Below are 24,833 nucleotides of genomic sequence, written 5' to 3' on the forward strand. Positions count from 1 at the left end.
CTGGGATGATTCCTCACTGTTCTCATGATCATTGACACTCCACGAGGTGAGATCTTGCATGGTGCACCAGACCTAGGGAGACTGACACTTGTTTTGTGTTTCTTCCATTTGTGAATGATTGCACCAACTGTTGTCACCTTCTCACCAAGCTGCTTGGCCATAATTTGGTAGCCCAGTCCAGCCTTGTGTAGGTCTACAATCTTGTCCCTGACATCCTTGGACAGCTCTTTGGTCTTTACCATGGTGTAGAGTTTGGAATCTGATTGTTTGATTGCTCCTGTGGACAGGTGTCTTTTATACAGGTAACAACATGAGATTAGCATCACTCCCTTTAAGAGACTGCTTCTAATCTCAGCTTGTTACCTGTATGAAAGACACCTGGTAGCCAGAAATCCTGCTGAATGATGGGGGATCAAATCCTTATTTCTATCATGAACATACAAATCAGTCATCATTTGTTAGACATGCACTTCTGCTGAATTTTTTTGTTGCTATTCTGTCTCTCAGTGTTACAATACACCGAACATTTGATTTTTAGACCGATCATTTCTTTGTGAGTGGGCAAACATTCAAAATCAGCCGGGGATCAAATACACATTTCCTTCACTGTATGGCAAAAAAGGGGAAGGGGAAAATTGAGGAAGCTAGGAAGTCCACAATATTTCACAAAAAATATAGAAGAGGCGCCACCAGAATATCTGGAAGGGTGCCACGTAAACCATATAGCAAAAACAAAGAAAAAAGAAAAAAGGCTGCACACCTAAAAGGCTAACCTCAAAATATGTATATTGTTATAACAGTATACAAAACAACGGAGATCCAGCATTGTCCCAATCACAGAGGGCCCTGACCCCTGAAGTGAAGGACCTCCCCCGTCAGACAAAGTCAATGGTATATGTGTCTACTGGGTGTAAGCCTCCCCGATGGAAAAAAGAACTCCCCCACACACAATCCAAACTACCCCACCACCATTCTCCCAACATAGCCCACCCACCTATACCTCACAACTCCTCCAATCCCCCAATGCTCCTCCCACAATGACCCCCCCCCCCCCCTCTGGAAACAAACAAACCATCACTGGGGAATTGACTCCTTCCTCATTATCACTTTCTGTTTAAGGGTCCAAAGTTGGAGGATGTTATCACATTATTATCACCATGTAAAAGTCTGTGCTCCAATCACATCATCCGATATAAAATGTCCAGCTGGGAGGAAATGGGTGTAACAAAAGAGAATCCATATTATGTGTATATATAGCAGTGGAGGGAGGGGGGAGAGCAGAAGTCAGGACTATGTAATGTACAACATAGAGTATATAGTGCAGGGGTCAGGAGTGTGTAATGTACAACATAGAGTATATAGTGCAGGGGTCAGGAGTATGTAATGTACAACATAGAGTATATAGTGCAGGGGTCAGGAGGATGTAATGTACAACATAGAGTATATAGTGCAGGGGTCAGGAGTATGTAATGTACAATATAGAGTATATAGTGCAGGGGTCAGGAGTATGTAATGTACAATATAGAGTATATAGTGCAGGGGTCAGGAGTATGTAATGTACAACAGAGTATATAGTGCAGGGGTCAGGAGTATGTAATGTACAACATAGAGTATATAGTGCAGGGGTCAGGACTATGTAATGTACAACATAGAGTATATAGTGCAGGGGACAGGAGTATGTAATGTACAACATAGAGTATATAGTGCAGGGGACAGGAGTATGTAATGTACAACATAGAGTATATAGTGCCGGGGCCAGGAGTATGTAATGTACAATACAGAGTATATAGTGCAGGGGTCAGGGGTATGTAATGTACAATACAGAGTATATAGTGCCGGGGTCAGGGGTATGTAATGTACAATACAGAGTATATAGTGCCGGGGTAAGGGGTATGTAATGTACAATATAAAGTATATAGTGCCGGGGTCAGGAGTATGTAATGTACAATATAGAGTACATAGTGCAGGGGTCAGGAGTATGTAATGTACAATATATAGTGTATAGTGTAAGAGTCAGGACTCATAATATTGTTCAATGAGACAAGCTGCAGAGGTTCCACACCGCTGCCTCCCATCTCCTGAGACTGAATCCATTGTTTCTATGTGTTTATCAGATGATGGGGGATCTAGGTGGAGCCTCCGTACTGCTCTCTCCTTTACAATTGTAACCCACTGAACTGTTATTACCTGCAATACACTAAAGTGAACATTCCTGTAGATGTCGGTGGCCTGCTATTCAGGGCTACTCACACTGATAGAACAGCCCTTGGGAACATGTATTTGTGAACAGCAGGACTTGGCTGATAAGCAGAGTGCCTAGGACTACATTTCCCAGAAGAGGTAGTGTGTGGGCGGGGGCATATAAATATCAAAGCCCAGGAGACTGGACAGGAGAGTGCAGAGGGAGATTGAAGGAGAAGGAGGTGTGCTGTTGGATGAAGTGCTGAATTAGGCAGCGGAGCCAGGGTTGGTGGGAGAGAGAGAACAGAAGATATCACTGAGTGTCCGGCCTTCCACGCTGCCAAGCAGGCCATGGAACACCAAGCGTGAACTCAAGGGTCCATGGACTGTCTCTATCCATCGAGAAAGAAAGATTGCCACAATCCACCAAACCATATTGATCAGGTGGGAGAGACTCACACATCCACTAAGAAAGTGAACAGTAATAGTTTGCCACCTCAGTTATCTGCTTGCACATAGTTGTGAACATTTCATCCAGTGCCCCGGTTTGTGGCCTAGTTTTACTGGCACCATTGTTGGAATATATCTGCACTAGTTATCATGTAAGCTGACTGCAGGACATACCATTGCAGTTCAAAATACAGCAGTGCCAACTACTATAAATCAACAAATCCACTTCCCTCTCTGCAGAGCAGGATTACTACTACTGTTCACCTTTTATCTTTGACATTCAGAGGGAGTTGTCTTTCTCCCGAGACATTTATGTCAATTGTTACCATTTACTACTTCAAGCTCAATTCATGATCAGAGCTCTTAAAGGGAACTTTGCACTAATTCTTTACCATTAATCAGGGAAGTGTTGAATCTTCTCCTTTTCCCTTACTATCTCTGATGTGACCATCCTGAGAAACTATCATCCCTCCCTTGATGTAACTTTACACCAACTGGGGCCCCAGCAGGTGTGCTGAAGACATTGTAGAGCTCTTAGAGGGGACATTGCTATTTATAACTGAGAATTCTCTTCATTTCACATTTAATCCTTGTTATCTAGTTTTGAGGACTCACAGCGAGCTTATCTGCTGTTGATAGTCATTCTACAAATGTGATTTATCTGGGTCACCAGAGCACGGTGGTGTCAGCAGAGCCTGGGCTTTCATCAAAAGGTCCAGATTGACAGGGAAACCAAACAATTATTCAGCAATCCCTAAGGGGGTAGTGTTATGCAATAAAGTCTCCTCTTACCTGGTGATGCGAGGGGCGGCTGATTGTCCATCATGATGTCCTTGTAGAGATCCTTGTGTCCTTCTAAATACTCCCACTCCTCCATGGAGAAATAGACAGTGACACCCTGACACCTTATAGGAACCTGACACACACAATGATACAGTCACCATCCAGACACATCCCTTGTCTGTTACTGGAGAATGTCCCAGAATTCCCGGCACCGCTCACCTCTCCTGTCAGCAGCACCATCATCTTCTTGGTGACTTCTAGAATGTTCTGTCTTTTAGGGATCAGGGATGGAGGTGGGGGGATGGTGATGGGATTCTGGATTCTCGAGGATCTTGTGGTCATATGATGAGGTCTCCTCCTTCTGTCGGTCGATTTCTTCATGACTCCTGTACAGTTCTGTGTTATACACGGGGATCAGCACACCAATACAGACAGCTACCAGCAGCTTCCACTAAACAGTACTATAGACCCCCTATGTCCTGACCTGGTGACCCCCCCGTGCCCTGACCTGTTGACCCCCCTGTGTCCTGACCTGATGCCTGGTGACTCCCCTTTGTCCTGACCTGGTGACCCCCTGTGCCCTGACCTGGTGACCCTCCATGCCCTGAGCTGGTGACCCCCCCTGTATCCTGACCTGCTGGCCTCCTGTGCACTGACATGATGACCCCCCCCATGCCCTGACCTGGTGACTCCCCGAGCCCTGACCTGGTGACTCCCCTGTGCCCTGACCTAGTTACCCCCTGTGCCCTGACCTGGTGATCCCCCCATTCCCTGACCTGGTGACCCCCCGTGCCATGACCTGGTGAACCTCATACCCTGACCTGGCTACCCCCCTGCACCCTGACCTGGTATACTCCTGTGCCCTGACCTGTTGACTCCCCCATGCCGTGACCTGGTGACTTCCCTGAACCCTGACCTGGTGACACCACCGTGCCCTGACCTGGTGACTCCCTGCATCCTGACCTGGTGACTCCCCTGCGCCCTGACTTGATGACTCCACTATGCCCTGACCTGGTGACACCCCTGTGCCCTGCCCTGGTGACCCTCCCGTGCCCTGCCCTGGTGACCCTCCCGTGCCCTGCCCTGGTGACCCTCCCGTGCCCTGACCTGGTGACCCTCCCGTGCCCTGACCTGGTGACCCTCCCGTGCCCTGACCTGGTGACCCTCCCGTGCCCTGACCTGGTTACCCTCCCGTGCCCTGACCTGGTTACCCTCCCGTGCCCTGACCTGGTGACCCCCCCGTGCCCTGACCTGGTGACCCCCCCGTGCCCTGACCTGGTGACACCCCTGTGTCCTGACCTGGTGACCCCCGTGTCCTGACCTGGTGACACCCCTGGGTCCTGACCTGGTGACACCCCTGGGTCATAACCTTGTAACCCCCATGTCCTGACCTGGTGACACCCGTCTAATTTCAGTTGAAGATGAAAATTCATGTATACATGTCTAAAGATTGACCTAGAATTTAGCATATGTGCAGAAAAAAATCCAGCTCAAGTATTACATTAACCCCTTGGAGCTGGCACCTCTCGGCCCTTTAAGGGTTTCAGAAGCCGGGAGGCGGGGCTGGGTTTTAGGGTCATGTGACCACCGTGATTTGCCATCATGGAGGTCACATGATCGGGAAAGGTTCCGATCGAAAGAGGAGATCGAGACCTTTCTGTGAGTATCGGACATGTGTGCTGGGAGCGCGCAGGGCGTGTGCTCTCAGCACATATGTTTTTCATAATTGCACACAAATGTGCGGCTGCTCGGCGTCAAGGCACAGATGCCAAGAGGCCGCACATTTGCATTTACAGTTAAGGAAGTTTCATTATTTATTCTATTATTGCTGTTTCTAAAAATAATGATTGTTATATCCACAGCTCTCTGATCACACCGATGTTCTGTGAGCTGTTGATCTAAAAATTTACTTAGGGGTTTCATGAGATCTCAGATTTTTTTGCCAAGGATTCCTGTAAGGCAAAAAGGTTGAGAGACATAGGATGAGCAGAACATCAGAAGACTTAAAGTGACTCTGAATACCTCCCAGTGTACAGCCGAGTCAGATTTAACCCCTTCATTACACTCACCTCTCCAGTCAGCAGGCTGAGGATCTCCAGGGTGAGCTTCAATATCGTCTCATTCCGGGGAAATTCCTTCCTTACAATCTTCCTGAAAGTCTGCTGATTGTCCATCATGACGTCCTTGTAGAGATCCTTGTGTCCTTCTAAATACTCCCACTCCTCCATGGAGAAATAGACAGTGACACCCTGACACCTTATAGGAACCTGACACACACAATGATACAGTCACCATCCAGACACATCCCTTGTCTGTTACTGGAGAATGTCCCAGAATTCCCGGCACCGCTCACCTCTCCTGTCAGCAGCTCCATCATCTTCTTGGTGACTTCTAGAATCTTCTGCATGTTGTGTCTCTCAGGTTTTAGGGAGTCACATGGAGGCACTTTGATGGTCATATGATCATATGACTTCAGAAGAGGAAATCTCTGTATTGAGGAACCAATAGGAATATCATGTTAGAATCCCAGAATCCTCCTCACCTCTCTGGTCAGGTCTGTGTTTTATTAATAGAGATGAGTGATGTCATGTAACCTCCCAGAATCCTCCTCACCTCTCCGGTCAGGTCTGTGTTTTATAAAAGAGATGAGAGTGATGTTATGTGACCTCCCAGAATCCTCCTCACCTCTCCGGTCAGGTCTGTGTTTTATTAATAGAAATGAAAGTGATGTCATGTGACCTCCCAGAATCCTCCTCACCTCTCCGGTCAGGTCTGTGTTTTATTAATAGAGATGAAAGTGATGTCATGTGACCTCCCAGAATCCTCCCTTCCTCTCCGGTCAGGTCTGTGTTTTATTAATAGAGATGAAAGTGATGTCATGTGACCTCCCAGAATCCTCCTCACCTCTCCGGTCAGGTCTGTGTTTTATTAATAAAGATAAGAGTGATGTCATGTGACCTCCCAGAATCCTCCTCACCTCTCCGGTCAGCAGGTAGATGATCTCCAGGGTGAGGTTTAGCATCTTCTCAGTCATGTGACTCCGGTCCTCCTCCATCTTCATTGGTGCCATCATTTGATCTATACAGGTCTCCTTGTAGAGGGATAACTTTGGGAAATGAAAGTAAGAATGATTTGGATGGTATTGGTCACATAATAATAGGATGTGGATGTGAAGTCATTCTCTCATTGGATCACAAGATAGGGTCGTGGAGGGAGGAGCCTGTGCATGGCGCCAAACGGGAGTTCGGTTTAGAGCTTCCAGCACCGGCCCCCTCTGTAGTACCGCTGACAGTGGATGGAGGACAGGGGAGCCACAGATGAGGACAATGTGAGTGCAGTCCCCTAGGATAGAGGAGAGCCCCTAGAGCCTGCCCGTGAGTCTGCCCTGGAGAACCGGGGGCTGAGGAGAGGATATGTGGCTGAGAGGGAGAGCGGAGATCCTTGGGAGGGAACTGGAGCTGAGAGGATGCCGAGCGATCATGTGGCCTGGCGCAGAGGATAACTGGGAGAAGAGAAGCCGGCCGGTGTGGAGGCATGAATGTGAGTCCTGGCTTCTGTCTCCCAAAGAGTCCTAAATAAATCGCTCTGTACCACTATAACAGAGAGTCCACCCCCCCCTTCTTTGAGCACACCTATTACCCGGAGAGTATACTGAGGTCAGCAACCCCAAACCCCTCAAAAAGAAAAGAAAAAGAAGAGAAAAAAGAAAAACCAGGAAAGCTGTCCCACTCAAGAAGAAAAAGGAACTAAGAGGGTGAGTGAGAGCAACAGGAAAATAATATAATGTACTGTATTGATAAATATTAAACCTATGCTGAAGTGAATGTGAAGGAACCTTGGGGGGGGGGGGGTACTGCACCCAGGAGGGACTATTAAAAAGCCTAAATGAGAAGAAGGGAAAAGAGGTTGAATAACTGAGAAAGAGAAATCCGGAAAAGGGACTTGAAGTATAAAGGATTAAAGGACTTTTTTTTGCTCTTTTCTTACATCAGTTCCGCTCAGCTAACTGAACATTCAGAGGAGGAGAACAGAAAAATAGAGAGAAAAAATATAATAAAACAAAATGAAGAATAAAACGGCAAAGGGAGGAGGTTCAAAAGTCTCTCAAACAAGCTCAATTAAAAAATATATACCATCACAGGGAAATAGTACCCTTGAGAGACAAACAGTAATAAATGGTAGTGGTGAGATGAAACATAGCATCGGTGAAAGCTCTAGACTATCCCTGGGAATGGCAAATAGTAGCCAAATTATGGAAGATATGGATATAGAAAGAACAAGGACACAGGAAGATATAGAAGAACAAGAGAAGAGATCTCAATTGCTCACTAAAATTGAAATAGCAGATATGTATAAGAATTAGAAAAATCTATAAAACAAGAAATGGGGAAACTACATAAAGATTTGGGGCAGATATGGCAAGAGTGGAAGAAACGGAGGGAAAATTAGACAAACATGCCCAAGCCATATTTATCATGGAAAAAAAGCTAACGTATATGAGAAAAGAGCAAAGAAATCTGCTATATAAATTGGAAGATCAGGAAAACAGGGACAGAAAACATAATTTACGGATACGAGGTCTCCCGGAGATACCCCAAGGAGAAGATCTGCAGGAAACAAGAAGGAAAGTGTTTGATATAATATTAGAAATAACTTTAACAGCTCCGTTTGAACTTGATGGGGTCTATAGAATAGGAAGGGTCCAAAAACAGGAGGGAAGAAAGAGCAATCCGAGAGACATAACTGTACAATTTCATTATTACCGAGACAAAGAGGAAAAATGGAAATAGGTAAAAGGAAGAGCGATAATAAAATATGGGGAAGTAAATATTCAGATCTTTGCTGATCTTGCAGCAGAAACATTGATAAGAAGAACTTTAAAACCACTTTTAGAACAAATGAGAAAGCAGAAAGTTCAATATAGATGGGGATTTCCCGCCTGTCTGATAGGATGGAAGAATGGTCGATCGGCAAGATGGAGGTTTCCTGAAGATTTGAGAGACTTTTGTGAGAGACTTGAACTACAGAAAATAAATATTCCAGATTGGGAGGAAGGTCAGGAGGAAAGAAGTCAACTGGAAAAAGATAGGTGGCAGGTTTCATAAGTTGAGATAGGGTGGGGTAGTGAGAGAGGGGAGAGAGATGGAGGGGGGACGTTTTTTTTTTTTTTCTTGTCCCCATGCCATACCCACTCTCTTTCTCACTCCCTCCACTTTGAACTCGGTGGGTAGGGGGGAGGGATAAAGCGCATGCCCAGAGCCCCACCTCAGGTATAATCTAAGGTGGAACCAGACCACAAATGATTCATAAACAAATAAAAAACCTAAAGAGGAAGGGGGAGAGTTGGGGAGGAGAGGGGTTAATTATAAGTCTAAAGGGGAGGGGGGGGGGGGTGGAGGGGAGGATGGGAGGGGAGTTGAAGGGTATGGGGAGGGGGTTGGTAGGTTAAAAATCTGCAATATAGCTGGAGATACATCAGTCTGGAGAAGTATTAGAACAAAGGGGAAGGTATCAACAAGAGTGGAGGAGAGTGGGGATAGAGGAAAAGAAAGGAGGAAAAGGGAATAATGTAAGAAATTCACTTTGTGACTTATAATGTTAAAGGTTTGAATAGCCCGGGGAAGAGATTTAGGATATTTAAAGAGATTCGACATAGAATGTCCTCAGTGTTTTTTTTTTACAGGAGACACATTTGGGGCCAGAAACAAATGTGAAATTGAATTTCAGATATTACCCATTGTGGTTTTATGCGGATTCCCCAATTAGAAGAGCTAAAGAAGTGGTAATAGGTTTTGCGAAAAAATATAAGGTTTAAATTGGAGGACAGGTTGGTAGATCCTGAAGGGAGATTTCTGCTTCTGAAGGGAAAGCTACAGGAGATGGATTTCACATTAGCAAATATTTATTGCCCGAACAAAAAAAAAAACGGAGGTATTCCTAAAAAATACTCTGAAAAAATTATTAGATTTCAAAAAAGGCAGTTTAATTGTGGCAGGAGATTTTAACCTTTGTATGGATCCTCAGATAGACACGACGTCTCCTGTGCAGAAAGAGGAAAGTAGATCTCTGAGATCCCTAAAAAAAGTGATATATCAATGCCAACTTGTAGATAGTTGGAGAATTAAGCATATGAAGGACAGAGATTATACGTTTTACTCACATGCACATGAGATGTATTCAAGATTGGATTATATATTGCTGGAACATCAACTCCTTGAGTCCTTGGTCAAAGTAAAAATAGAAGTGATGTCAATATCGGATCATTCTCCTGTCACAATGCAGTTATTATGGGGAAAGGAGCAGAAGGGGGGAAAAGGTTGAAAGTTAAATGAGACACTTCTTCAGGATCAAGAGCCGAATCAGAAAATTAAAAAAGAAATAGAGCAATTCTTTGAAGAAAACGATTATGGGGAAGTGTCGGTGGCAATGGTGTGGGAGGCTCATAAGGCGTATATTAGAGGAATCTTGATAGCTGTAGGAGCAAGGAAAAAGAGGGCAAGGAGAGAAAAAATGAACACGCTTCTAGGGGAACTTTGTGAGCTAGAACAGACACACAAACATAGAGCATCTAAAGAGACTATGCAGAAGGTAACAAATAAAAGGGAAGAATTAAACAATTTGATAAATGATAAGTGAGAGATATAGATGGGGAGACAGGCCAGGAAAGTATCTAATGAGGGCCCTGAGGAAAAAAAAAAACTAGGAATTACATAAAGAAAATAGGGGATCCCAAAGGAGAATCAGTGTATTCAACTAAAGATATACCGTACTTTTCGCTCCATAAGACGCACCTGACCTTAAGACGCACCTAGGTTTTAGAGGAGAAAAACAAGAAAAAAAATATTCTGAACCAATGGACTGCAGACACAGTACAGGGGATGACCAGAGACTGCGGACATAGTACAGGAGATGACCACAGACTGCGGACACAGTACAGGAGAGGACCAGAGACTGCAGACACAGTACAGGAGAGGACCAGAGACTGCAGACATAGTACAGGAGAGGACCAGAGACTGCAGACATAGTACAGGAGAGGACCAGAGACTGCAAACATAGTACAGGAGAGGACCAGAGACTGCAGACATAGTACAGGAGAGGACCAGAGACTGCAGACATAGTACAGGAGAGGACCAGAGACTGCAGACATAGTACAGGAGAGGACCAGAGACTGCAGACATAGTACAGGAGAGGACCAGAGACTGCAGACAAAGTACAGGAGAGGACCAGAGACTGCGGACATAGGACAGGGGATGACCGGATGACCAGAGACGGCGGACATAGGACAGGGGATGACCAGAGACTGCGGACATAGGACAGGGGATGACCAGAGACTGCGGACACAGTACAGGGAATGGCCAGAGACTGCGGACACAGTACAGGGAATGGCCAGAGACTGCGGACACAGTACAGGAGATGACCACAGACTGCAGACAGTACAGGAGATGACCAGAGACTGCGGACATAGTACAGGAGATGACCAGAGACTGCGGACACAGTACAGGAGATGACCAGAGACTGTGGACAAAGTGCAGGAGATGACCAGAGACTGCGGACACAGTGCAGGAGATGACCAGAGACTGCGGACACAGTGCAGGAGATGACCAGAGACTGCGGACACAGTACAGGAGATGACCAGAGACTGCGGAGACAGTACAGGAGATGACCAGAGACTGTGGACACAGTACAGGAGATGACCAGAGACTGCGGACACAGTACAGGAGATGACCAGAGACTGCGGACACAGTACAGGAGATGACCAGAGACTGCGGACACAGTACAGGAGATGACCAGAGACTGCGGACACAGTACAGGAGATGACCAGAGACTGCGGACACAGTACAGGAGATGACCAGAGACTGCGGACACAGTACAGGAGATGACCAGAGACTGCGGACAGTAAAGGAGATTACCAGAGACTGCGGACCTTTGGGGAATTTGACAGGTACCCGGCTCCCACTTCAGCGGAGTTGTCTTTCCTCCTTCTTCCCGCGGCGGCTTCTGTGACAGCCGGGTGCCCACTGCGCATGCGCGAGAAGCGCTGCGCTTTGTGAATGGGACCATTCACAAAGCGCGGTGCTTCTCGCGCATGCGCAGTGGGCACCCGGCTGTCACAGAAGCCGCTGCGGGAAGACTGCAGTGCTGGAGCGAGGAACAGGTGAGGTCCTGCAGGAGAGAAGAGCTGAGCGGCCGGCCCTATATTCTGACATGGTGGCTGCAGAAATACCGGACCGGCCGCTTTACATTCTCTCCATAAGACGCACTGACATTTTCCCTCTTTTTTTGGGGGGAAAAAGTGTGTCTTATGGAGCAAAAAATACGGTAGCTAAATTGTTTAAAGAATATTAAAATAACCTATATAATATTACTCCCCATAGTGCTAGATATAAAGAAGGAGTAGGAAAAATAGAACAAAGACAGATATACTTAAAGGCGGATTTACCGAAAATAAGTGAGGAACAATTAAAATCTCTTGACACAGAAATAACGCAGGAAGAAATAGAAATAGCATTAAAAAGTACAACAGTGGGGAAAAGTCCAGGACTAGATGGATATACTGGGAGGTATTATAAAAAAGATAAAGAACTATTAATACCTAAATTGAGAATATATATGAATGCATTGGGTGGGGAGATGGAATTGAGAAAGGAATCCTTAAAAGCACATGTAGTTCTCATACATAAAGAAGGTAAAGATGAAACTCACTGCTCAAGCTATAGACCGATTTCCTTATTAAACATAGACACTAAACTTTATGCAAAAGTCTTGGCAAATAGGATAAAAGAACATATGTCGGTATGGATCAGGTGGGTTTTCTCCCAGGGAGAGAGGGGAGAGACAATGGATTGAGATCTTTGTTTCTCATACAAAAAAGTAGGAAAGAAAAAACCCCAGTGGCGGTACTTTCGATTGACGTGGAAAAAGCTTTTGATAGAGTAGACTGGGGATATATGATAGAGTAGACTGGGGATATATGATGGATACACTGGAAGTATTGGGGATGGGTCCTAGAATGAGAGAATGGATAAGGAAATTATATAGTCAACCTTCCGCAGCAATCATGGTCAATGGGGAATTATCAGAGTATTTTGGGATGCAAAACGGAACAAGACAGGGTTGCCCTCTGTCGCCACTTTTATATGTGTTGTCATTAAAATCTTTATTAGCTACAATAAGGAATAACATAGATATAAAGGGAATTTGGATAGGAGATACAGAGCATAAGGTGGCAGCTTATGCAGATGATATGCTGTTCTATGTGGGAAACCCAAGGATAACATTGCCAAATTTAATAAGAGCATTGAATGAGTATGGGGAGATATCAAATTTAAAAATTAATCCAACAAAAACAGAGATTTTGAATATAAATCTTCTAAATAGTGAGAAAAATAGATTACAGGAGGAATTTCCTTCATTTGGCGAGAAAAAGAACTAAAATATCTAGGAATAAAACTAACTGTATCTTCCAAGAACTTGTATAAATTGAATTACATCCCATTGTTAAATGAGAATAAGGATGAATTTAGGAAATTAGGAGTGGGTGCCCAGTCATGGATACACCGTATAAATTTGATAAAAATGGTGATTGTTCCAAAAATTCTATATAAATTCCAAATGATACCAATTAAACTACCAGAAGTATATTTTAGAACAATTAAAAAAATGTTAACAAGATTTATCTGGAGGAATAAAAAAACGAGAATAAGCTATCAGATTTTAAGTAGAAATAAAGAGAAAGGTAGATTGGGAGTACCAGACTTGAAAAGATATTATAGTTCGGTAATAATGGTGAGAATTTTTGATTGGACATATAATGCAAAAGGGAAAAGCTGGGTTAAAATAGAAAATACACTAAGTAGTACCAGCTTAAGTAGAATCATATGGTTACCTCCACAATACAGAGGATTAGCAGATAGCACAAGTTTGCTCACATTAAATGTTTTTAGAGTGTGGGATGTTTTACACAAACAGATGGGATGGGAATTTATTTCTTTATTGATGTCCTTAGGGTCCACAGAGTTTTTTTCCCCCCAGGTAAAGAAGGAATCACAGGGAGGTGGATAAAGAAGGAAGATGCACAAATAAGGGATATAATGGTGGGGAAGAAAATAGAATCACTTAAGGAACTGGAGAAAGAGAGAAATTTTCACGAAAATGGATGAGTGGCATTATTTTCAATTGAAACACTTTATAGGAAAGCTTCCAAAGCCTTTAAGAACAAGAGAGGAGTGGAACCTGTTTGAGCATTTGTTAGATACACGGGGTGATGGGAAACACGGAACTTCTAAAATATATAAGATTCTCACTGAAATAAGGCCTCCATTTATAGAAAAATGGGAAAGGGATATAGAAATAATATTGGACACAGAAAAATTGAGGAAAATATATAGAATAATACACGGAAACGTAAATATGCAGGAGGTAGAAATTAATTATAAGTGTTTGGCAAGATGGTATATCACACCATTTGTAGCACATATATTAAATGGAGATAGTTCACCTTTATGTTGGCGTGGATGTGGAGGTAGAGGCACAATGTATCATATATGGTAGGAGTGTCCTAAAATCCAAGAGTATTGGGAGAAAATAGTACGTTTTATTCAAAAAATCTCAGAGGTTGAGGTATTAAAAGACCCAGAGACTTGTCTTTTTCAAGCTTTCAGTCAAAAAATATAAAAAGTCTGGGGTATTGTATTATTTGAACGCAGCAAAAGGATTGATACCCAAGTTCTGGAGGAGACAGGAGGTGCCGAAAATAAAAGATTGGGTGGACTGGGTCGATCAAATATGTAGATTGGAGGAACTTTATCATATGAATGAAGATAAGATGGAGTCATATAAGATGGAACAAATGGGAAGAATTTAAAAAATCAAAAGCTAAATCTAGAGTCTATGGGGGATTAGCACAGAACAATATGGGTGTATTGGCTTCTTACTTTCCTTTGTTTTGATTGAGCTCTCCAGAAAGGAATAGGAAATTGCAGGGGGGAGAAGGGTTGAAGGGGGGATGGGTTGTGTTTAGGTAGGAGGGGAGGGTTGGGGGGGATAAGATGAAAAGAGGAATGTTTTTTTTATACTGTGTTCATGTTTTAGAAGGGATATGTTTGTATAATCTGTTAATTTGAAAAATCAATAAATATTTAAATTATAACAAAAAAAAATAGGATGTGGATGTGAGGGGGAAATAGGAGGGTTGCTGTACATTGAAGAACTACTGCCCCTCCAAGGGAACACATTTACTTTTCACTGTTTAGTGTTTGCTAGGCCTTTCTTGACCTGCCAGATCAGATTTTTTTTTTTCTGTCAATGTCAGGTCATCATGATGTCCAGGAAGGGGAACTTGCTGACTTTTGGCCGGAGTTGCCAGCTACCAGCACTGCCAGAGCCTGTGTCATGGGAAGATATTGGACTGTCTTACAAAGATGTCTAGCACTGACCCCCAACTACCTTTTAGTTGACAGACTTCCTTTAAGAAAAGTGCCCACCAAGGGGTGAAGGACTGCCCTTCTTCATTCCTCTCTGTATCCTGGAAAATTTAATTTGACCAGTGAGATGGTAAGAAGGTGAAAGTTGATTTCCTTTCCTGGCTGGAGTCCTGTAAGGAGGTCTGGAAAGTAAGTGCAGGTGGGAGGATAATCAGAGACCATGAGCCCCCCTGAGCCCTACAGCCTCCTCTTCCCTCAGAGCCGTGCTGCCCACCAAACCTATCAAGGACCCAGAGTCCTTCAGCAACTCTACCCCCGGAAAGCCCATAAACTCCACTACACCCTCAGGGGCCCCAAAGTCTCTCATCCTCAGTAACCTCTGAGAGACCCCTCAAATCCTCTACTTCCCTCAGAACCCTTTGTATTTACCTCCCTCTGACACAAATGATGGAACATACACTATATTGCCAAAAGTACGGACTGTAATGGCCCCCCAGTCTTAGTCTGTAGGGTTCAATATTGGGTTGGCCCGCCCTTTGCGGCTATAACAGCTTCAACTCTTCTGGGAAGGACGTCCACAAGGTTTAGGAGGGTGTCTATGGGAAGGTTGGACCATTCTTCCAGAAGCACATTGGTGAGGTCAGGCACTGATGTTGAGGGAGGAGGCCTTTCCACACACATGACCTTTAATGGCCTTCCAGTCTTAGTCCATTGGGTTCAATATTGAGTTGGCCCCGTCCTTTGCAGCTATAACAGCTCAACTCTTCTGGGAAGGCCATCCACAAGGTTTAGGAGGGTGTCTATGGGAAGGTTTGACCATTCTTCCAGAAGCACATTTGTCAGGTCAGGCACTGATGTCGGGGGAGGAGGCCTGGCTCACAGTCTCCACTCTAATTCATCCCAAAGGTGTTCTATGGGGTTGAGGTCAGGACTCTGTGCAGGCCAGTCAAGTTCCTCCAACCCAAACTCACTCATCCATGTCTTTATGGACCTTGCTTTGTGCACTGGTGTGCAGTCATGTTGGAACAGGAAGGGGCCATCCCCAAACTCTTCCCACAAAGTTGGGAGCATGAAATTCTCCAAAATGTTTTGGTATGCTGATGCCTTAAGAGTTCCCTTCACTGGAATTAGGAGGCCAAGCCCAACCCCTGAAAAGCAACCCCACACCATAATCCCCCCTCCACCAAACTTTACACTTGGCACAATGCAGTCAGGCAAGTACCGTTCTCCTGGCAACTGCCAAACTCAGACGCGTCCATCGGATTGCCAGAGAAGCGTGATTGGTCACTCCAGAGAACACATCTCCACTTCTCTAGAGTCCAGTGGCGGCGTGCTTTATACCACGGCATCCGACGCTTTGCATTGCACTTGGTGATGTAAGGCTTGGATGCAGCTGCTCGGCCATGGAAAACCATTCCATGAAGCTCTCCACGCACTGTTGTGCTCATCTGAAGTCCACACCAAGTTCTCTAGCTATTGACTCTGCAGACAGTTGGTGACTTCTGCGCAGCATGCGCTGACCCCTCTCTGTCATTTTACGTGGCCTACCACTTGGTGGCTGTTGTTCCCAGTTACTTCCACTTTGTTATAATCCCACTAACAGATGAGCGTGGAATATTTAGTAGCCAGGAAATGTCACGGATGGACTTATTGCCCAGGTGACAACCTATCACGGGACCACGCTTGGAGTCACTGAGCTCCTGAGAGCGACCCATTCTTTCACCAATGTTTGTAGAAGCAGTCTGCATGCCTAGGGGCTTGATTGTATACACCTGTGGCCATGGAGGTGATTGGAACAGCTGAATCACATGATTTGGAGGGCGGGCCCAATACTTTTGGCAATAAAGTGTATTCTTCATGGCCGGCTGGGGAATGTTTTCTTCCTCCTTCCCAGCAATGTAAGGGGCTCTATGCTCCATACTCCTGACCCCGGCACTCACTCATTGTGTTGGCTGCATAGTGTAATGATTGCCCATTGGCTGCCTGTGTAGTGTCATCATTGCCCTTTGTAGGCCATGTATGGTCCTTGTCTTGTCTATTTATTGTCAGTGCTGTTTGTTTAGAGGACCATATTACTAGAATTTATCTCCACAATGAGGAGAATGTTCCGGCCCCGGAAGTGGGGGAATGTTGTGCCCCTGAAGGGGTTACATATAGTTACATATAGTTTAATTGGTCATCTGATTACATATAGTTAGTCTGGCTGAAAAAAAAGTCCATCCAGTTCAACCATAAAATAAAAAAAAATTATAAACAGTTGATCCACAGGAAGGCAAAAAACCCACCAAAGCATGATCCAATTTGCCTCCCCCGAGAGGCAATCAGATATTTCCTGGATCAACTTTACCTATAAACGTTATATCCAGTTATATTCTGTGTATCCAAGAAAGAATCCAGGACTTTCCTACAGCAATCCACTGAGCTGGCCAGAACCAACTCTTGAGGGAATCTATTCCACATTTTCACAGCTCTTACTGTGAAGAAACCTTTCCATATTTGGAGATTAAATCTCTTTTCCTCCAGACATCAAGAGTGCCCCCTTGTCCTCTGTGATGACCTCAGGGGAATAACTCTACACTGAGTTCACTATATGAAACACTGATGTATTTATACATGGAGATCATATCCCCCCCTTATGTATTATACATGGAGATCATATCCCCCCTTATGTATTATACATGGAGATCATATCCCCCTTATGTATTATACATGGAGATCATATCCCCCTTATGTATTATACATGGAGATCATATCCCCCCTTATGTATTATACATGGAGATCATATCCCCCCTTATGTATTATACATGGAGATCATATCCCCCCCTTATGTATTATACATGGAGATCATATCCCCCCTTATGTATTATACATGGAGATCATATCCCCCTTATGTATTATCCATGGAGATCATATCCCCCTTATGTATTATACATGGAGATCATATCCCCCCTTATGTATTATCCATGGAGATCATATCCCCCCTTATGTATTATCCATGGAGATCATATCCCCCCTTATGTATTATACATGGTGATCATATCCCCCCTTATGTATTATACATGGAGATCATATCCCCCCTTATGTATTATCCATGGAGATCATATCCCCCCTTATGTATTATACATGGTGATCATATCCCCCCTTATGTATTATACATGGAGATCATATCCCCCTTATGTATTATACATGGAGATCATATCCCCCTTATGTATTATACACGGAGATCATATCCCCCCTTATGTATTATACATGGAGATCATATCCCCCCTTATGTATTATCCATGGAGATCATATCCCCCCTTATGTATTATACATGGAGATCATATCCCCCCTTATGTATTATACATGGTGATCATATCCCCCCCTTATGTATTATACATGGTGATCATATCCCCCCTTATGTATTATACATGGAGATCATATCCCCCCTTATGTATTATACATGGAGATCATATCCCCCCTTATGTATTATACATGGAGATCATATCCCCCCTTATGTATTATACATGGAGATCATATCCCCCCTTATGTATTACACATGGAGATCATATCCCCCCTTATGTATTACACATGGTGATCATATCCCCCTTATGTATTATACATGGAGATCATATCCCCCCTTATGTATTATACATGGAGATCATATCCCCCCTTATGTATTATACATGGAGATCATATCCCCCTTATGTATTATACATGGAGATCATATCCCCCCTTATGTATTATACATGGTGATCATATCCCCCCTTATGTATTATACATGGAGAGCATATCCCCCCTTATGTATTATACATGGAGATCATATCCCCCCTTATGTATTACACATGGAGATCATATCCCCCTTATGTATTATACATGGAGATCATATCCCCCCTTATGTATTACACATGGAGATCATATCCCCCCTTATGTATTATACATGGAGATCATATCCCCCCTTATGTATAATACATGGAGATCATATCCCCCCTTATGTATTATACATGGAGATCATATCCCCCCTTATGTATTATACATGGAGATCATATCCCCCCTTATGTATTATACATGGTGATCATATACCCCCCTTATGTATTATACATGGAGATCATATCCCCCCTTATGTATTATACATGGAGATCATATCCCCCCTTATGTATTATACATGGAGATCATATCCCCCCTTGTGTATTATACATGGTGATCATATCCCCCTTAATATCCTCTTCTCAGTAGAGAATACATTCAGTCCCTCTAATCTTTCCTCATAGCTGATCTCCTCCATGACTCGTATCAGTTTGGTTCCCCTTCTCTGTACTTCCTCCAGTTCCCCAATGTTCTTTATGTGAATTGGAGCCCAAAACTGAACTGCATATTCCAGATGAGGTCTTACTAATGATTTGTACCGGGAAGGGGGAATGATATCTCTCTCTCTGGAGTCTATACCTCTCCTAATACAAGAGAGGATGTTGCTCGCTTTAGAACCCGCAGCTTGGCATTGCTGCCATTATTAAGCCACAACACCCCTAGACCATTCAGAGTATGAATCATTAACCACTACTCTCTGAATATGATCTTTTAGCCAGTTTTCTATCCATTTACATTCAGATTTTTCCAGCCCATAGACTTTACCTTACACATTAGCCGTGTGTGGGGAGCTGTGTCAAACGCTTTTGCAAAATCCAAGTTTACCACGTCCACCGCCACCCCTCTGTCCAAGTATACCACGTCCACCGCCAACCCTCTGTCCAAGTATAGCACGTCCACCGCCACCCCTCTGTCCAAGTATACCACGTCCACCGCCACCCCTCTGTCCAAGTATACCACGTCCACCGCCCCCCCTCTGTAAAAAAGTATACCACGTCCACCGCCACCCCTCTGTCCAAGTATACCACGTCCACTGCCACCCCTCTGTCCAAGTATACCACGTCCACCGCCACCCCTCTGTCCAAGTATACCACGTCCACCGCCACCCCTCTGTCCAAGTATACCACGTCCACCGCCACCCCTCTGTCCAAGTATACCACGTCCACCGTCACCCCTCTGTCCTAGTATACCACGTCCACCGCCACCCCTCTGTCCAAGTATACCATGTCCACAGCCACCCCTCTGTCCAAGTATACCATGTCCACAGCCACCCCTCTGTCCAAGTATACCATGTCCACAGCCACCCCTCTGTCCAAGTATACCACGTCCACAGCCACCCCTCTGTCCAAGTATACCACATCCACCCCTCTGTCCAAGTATACCACATCCACCCCTCTGTCCAAGTATACCACGTACACAGCCACCCCTCTTCCAAGTATACCACGTCCACCACCACCTCTCTGTCCAAGTATACCTCGTCCACCACCACCCCTCTGTCCAAGTATACTACGTCCACCTCCACCCCTCTGTCCAAGTATACCACGTCCACAGCCACCCCTCTGTCCAAGTATACCACGTCCACAGCCACCCCTCTGTCCAAGTATACCACGTCCACAGCCACCCCTCTGTCCAAGTATACCACATCCACAGCCACCCCTCTGTCCAAGTATACCACGTCCACAGCCACCCCTCTGTCCAAGTATACCACGTACACAGCCACCCCTTACAATATTTGTTTCCAGCAAGAACTCATCTATGGGGTCTTTTATTAAACTCTCCAGTATCTTCCCAACTATAGAAGTTACACTAACAGGTCTATAATTACTTGGGAAAGATTTTGTCCCCTTTATAAATATTGGCCCCACATTGGCCTTACACCAATCCAGGGGTACTATGCCAGTCATTAAAGAGTCCCTAACAATGAGAAACAATGGCTGTGAGATGGCAGAGCTGAATCCTTTAAGGCCCCGTGGGTGTATGCCATCCGGTCCAGGGGCTTTATTCACCTTTATTCTGTCTAAATATTTCTGGATCATATCAATTGTGAGCCAATGTGGATCATCTGGGGGGTGTCAGTACCATCCCCCATTATGGACAAGAGCCCCCCCATGTTCCTTTGTATACACAGAGCTGAAGAAGGGATTTCATACATTGTCCTTCTCTTTGTCCCCAGTCACCCCCTCTAGATGGTTCTGTAAAGGGTTAATCTGGGTTCCCACACTATATATGTGTGTATCATCATCTGCTGGAGATAAAAAGACGTCACAGTGACTATGGAGGAAGAGGACGGACATGACTATGGAGGAAGAGGACAGACGTGACTATGGAGGAAGAGGACGGACGTGACTATGGAGGAAGAGGACGGACGTGACTATGGAGGAAGAGGACGGACGTGACTATGGAGGAAGAGGACGGACGTGACTATGGAGGAAGAGGACGGACGTGACTATGGAGGAAGAGGACGGACATGACGGGGGGGGGTTACTGGGTGTAAATAGGAAATAACATCTCATTACCTCCTCTGCTGCCACTTCCACCAACCTCTCCTCTCTTCGTCTTGTCTGTACTGACATCACTTCCTGTTTGTACCTGACATCACTTCCTGCCTGTATTCCTTCAAGACCTTCTGTTTATGTATACCCGAGATCACCATCTTGTGGATTTCTGTGGAACTGCAGCCCCAAGAAACAATTACAATTCCCGTATTATTATTACATGAAAGATCAAAAATAACTAAAACAAAATGTAAGAACAAATAAATCTAGCTCTTATGCAAACAACCGTTTAACAAAATTATTTTAGTACATATAGAAAAATCTTAAAGACACAGAAAACAAGTAAAAACAAAGGTATACCCAATAAAACAGAAACCCCTCCAAAACTGATTATTTTGGTGAAGAAAATGCAAAAATACACCCTAAAGCATAAAATATATATCAATCCACTCATAATGAGGATGTTAGACATAAATGACAAGGATGTAATGGTCACAGAGGAATGGTGGTGGAGATCTCTCAAAGTAAGAACACTTCCTTGAATGGTTCTATAAATAAAGAATGAATCCTGGAGGGAATAAAGCTGTAAAGCAATAAATAATATATAAACTGGGCCATCCACTTCATCCATAAAGACATTGTGATTGAAGATCTTCTAGATCACATAGAAGGAGGACTCATCGATGATTTCATACATTTGTTTGGAAGGATAGAACAATCCTCAGAAGGGAACATGTAGGATGACAGGAAAGGCTCCTGACTGGTGAGATCCTCCAAACATAATGATGACATCCATGAACTGGAGCGAGCTCGTTGGGGTGATAAAGCCAATCTGGAAACACTGTGTAGACATTCTCCAAGAACTCAGCACACTCCAGGTGTGGAGAAAGTCTCCAGGTGGGTTTAGCCTGTCATTTATCATAGGTAGAAATGTCCACACATGGACATTATTATTATTATACAGTATTTATATAGCGCCAAAAAGTTTGCTCAGCGCTGTACATTATAGTGGGGGACAGAACATGAGACAATACAGTAACAATACAATACATGAGGGGTTCGAGGGCCCTGCTCCTTGGAGCTTACAATCTAGGAGGGAGGGGATAGTGGCACAGGAGGAAGTGGCTGTGGGGGATGGAGTGGTAGGAGGAGTGGAGGAGATCGGCTGTTAGGTGAAGTTGGGGTAGGCTTCCCTGAAGAGATGGGTTTTCAAGGTGCGCCTCAAGGTAGGAGGGTAGGTGACAGTCTGATAGATTGGGGTAGTGAGTTCCAGAGGATGGGGGAAGACCTGGAGAAGTCCTGGAGTTGGGCATGGGAGGAGGAGACCAGGGAGCTAGCGAGTAGGAGGTCTTGTGAGGAGCGAAGAGTACGGGTTGGGTGGTATTTGGATATCAGGTCGGTCAGGTAGTTTGGGGCAGTATTATGAATAGCTTTGTACATCAATGTTAGTAGTTTGAATTTTATGCATTGGACAATCAAAAGCCAGTGGAGGGAATGACAGAGGGGGGTGGCAGATACGGAGCGGTTAGTAAGGTGGATGAGTCTGGCCGCTGAGTTCAGGATAGACTGAAGCGGGGATAGTCTGTGATGAGGCAGGCCAGTGAGAAGGGAGTTGCAGTAGTCCAGATGTGAGATAATAAGGGAGTGAACGAGTTGTTTAGTAGTGTCTGGGGTTAGGAACAAATGTATTTGGAGATGTTGCGGAGGTGGAGTCTGCATGAATTTGCCAGAGATTGGACCTGGGGCTGGAAGGATAGATTGGAGTCTAGAGTGACACCTAGGACTTTGGCTTGCGGGGTGGGACTGATGGTGGTGTTGTTGGTCGTGATGGAGAGGATGGGGGAGCACAGGCTGGGGGGAAAACTAGGAGCTCGGTTTTGGACAGGTTTAATTTGAGGAAGTGGAGTGACATCCAGTCTGATATGTCGTTCAGTAGGCAGGCGATTTGGGCAGAGACTGAAGGGGTGAGGTGAGGGGTAGAGAGGTAGATTTGCATATCATCGGCGTAGACGTGGTAGTTGAAGTCGTGGGAGTGTATCAGTTGGCCAAGGGAGGGGAGGAGGTGTAGATGGAGAAGGGGCCTGAGGACAGAGCCTTGGGGGACCCCAACAGAGAGGGGGATAGAGGGGGAGGTGGTAGCGTTATAGGTAACACTTAAGGAGCGCTGGGATAGATAGGAGAACCAGGAGAGAGCGTAGTCCCTGATGCCAAGGGAGTATAGTTTTTTAAGGAAGAGGGGGTGGTCAACTGTGTCGAAGGCCGTGGAGAGGTCGAGGAGTAGGAGGACTGAGTAGTGGCCATTAGCTTTGGCAGTTAGCAGGTTGTTGGTGAGTTTAAGTAGGGTGGTTTCTGTGGAGTGGAGTGTAGGGGACAGAAGCCACACTGTAGGGGATGAAGGAGGTTGTTGTCGGTGACGTGGGAGCTTAGGTGATTATAGACTAAGCGCTCAAGGAGTTTGGATGTAAATGGCAGCAGGGAGATGGGACTAAGGTTGTTCAGGTCGGTGGGGTCCAGGGAGGGTTTTTTGCATATGGGAGTGATGTGTGCGGTCTTTAGGGGGGAGGGGAATGTGCTAGTAGAGAGGGAGAGATTAAAGATGTGGGTGAGGGAGCGTAGAATGGAGGAGGAGGGTGACCGGAGGAGTTGTGTAGGGATGGGATCAAGGGGGCAGGTCGTGAGGCGGGCTTCAGAGAAGATCTTAGGGACCGCTTCAGTGGTAGCAAGGTTGAAGGAGTGGAGTGTTGGGGGTGTTTTAGTGTGCGGAATGTTAGGTTGGGGCAGAGGTCTGGACGGTGGTGAGGTCTAGGGAGAGGGGTGTTGAGTGGGTTTCCATGTGAGGGATGCTAGGTGTAGTGGAAGTCTGAGCAGCGGCAATGTCCCTACGAATTGCGTCGATCTTATTTTGGAAGTGGTTAGCAATCTCGTGGGTGGTGAGTGAGGTACTGGGTGGAGGAGAGTAGGGAGTTAAAACTGGAGAAGAGCCGGAGGAGAGGGTATTGATGAGGGTTACAAAGGAGGATTGTTTGGCAGCGTATGACTACGTCATTTAAGATTTTTGGTGTGGTCATTCTGCCACGGTTGAAGCGGTCGGGGTCGTGGTTAGGGGTGCTAGGGAGTCAAAGCGGCTGACAGCAAGTTGTTATAGGCAGTAGTGGCCAGGTCAGGGCAGGACAGGGTAAGGATACTGTCGTAAAGTCGGTCAGCTGCAAAGTGGAGAGGGGCCGGGTTCAGGTTGCGGAGGTTACGGCTGGTGATGGTTTGACGTTTGGGGGGAGGTGTTTGAGGACGGGGAGATGGAGAACGTAATGAGGTTTTGGTCAGAGAGAGGGAAAGGGGTGTTTGTGAGGTTGTGGGGGGTACAGAGATAAGAGAAAACAAGGTCCAGGGTGTTTCCGTCAGAGTGGGTGGAGGACTGTGTGCACTGTGTGAGTGCAAAAAAAGAGGTTAGGTGGAGGAGTTGGGATAGCCGGGTTATTGATGTTGATAGGGAAATTGAAGTCTCCAAGGATGATGGTGGGTAGCTCTGAGGAGAGGAAGAAGGGTAACCAGGTGGAGATATCATTCAGGAAGCGGGATATGGGTTCAGGAGGCCGATAGATTACTGCAATCCTCAGAGGGGTAGGAGAGAATAGCTGGATGCAGTGGGCCTCAAAGG

The 24,833-nt window shown here is 45.2% G+C and overlaps 1 protein-coding gene across 2 annotated transcripts in view; it reads right to left on the reverse strand.

Moving 5' to 3' along the window:
• The window catches only part of LOC149460796 (uncharacterized), a 24,277-nt gene extending 2,930 nt beyond the window's left edge, over positions 1 to 21,347 (reverse strand). Inside the window, exons 1-5 of one of the 2 annotated variants that reach the window (XM_089679270.1) lie at positions 21,200 to 21,347; positions 6,392 to 6,520; positions 5,484 to 5,902; positions 3,634 to 3,810; positions 3,424 to 3,547 (exon numbers count right to left, since the gene is read on the reverse strand). In XM_089679270.1, coding sequence (XP_089535396.1) covers positions 3,424 to 3,547; positions 3,634 to 3,810; positions 5,484 to 5,642 — 460 coding nt within the window. In that variant the 5' untranslated portion in view covers positions 5,643 to 5,902; positions 6,392 to 6,520; positions 21,200 to 21,347. Of the gene's footprint in view, positions 1 to 3,423; positions 3,548 to 3,633; positions 3,811 to 5,483; positions 5,903 to 6,391; positions 7,573 to 21,199 lie in introns of those variants that run through there. The other variant, XM_089679271.1, reaches the window with a different exon arrangement.
• Positions 21,348 to 24,833: the final 3,486 nt, after the last annotated feature.

Source organism: Staurois parvus, unplaced genomic scaffold, assembly GCF_062004578.1.
Source record: "Staurois parvus isolate SC_StPar_1 unplaced genomic scaffold, SC_StPar_1.0 ptg000221l, whole genome shotgun sequence".
Classification (NCBI taxonomy): domain Eukaryota; kingdom Metazoa; phylum Chordata; class Amphibia; order Anura; family Ranidae; genus Staurois; species Staurois parvus.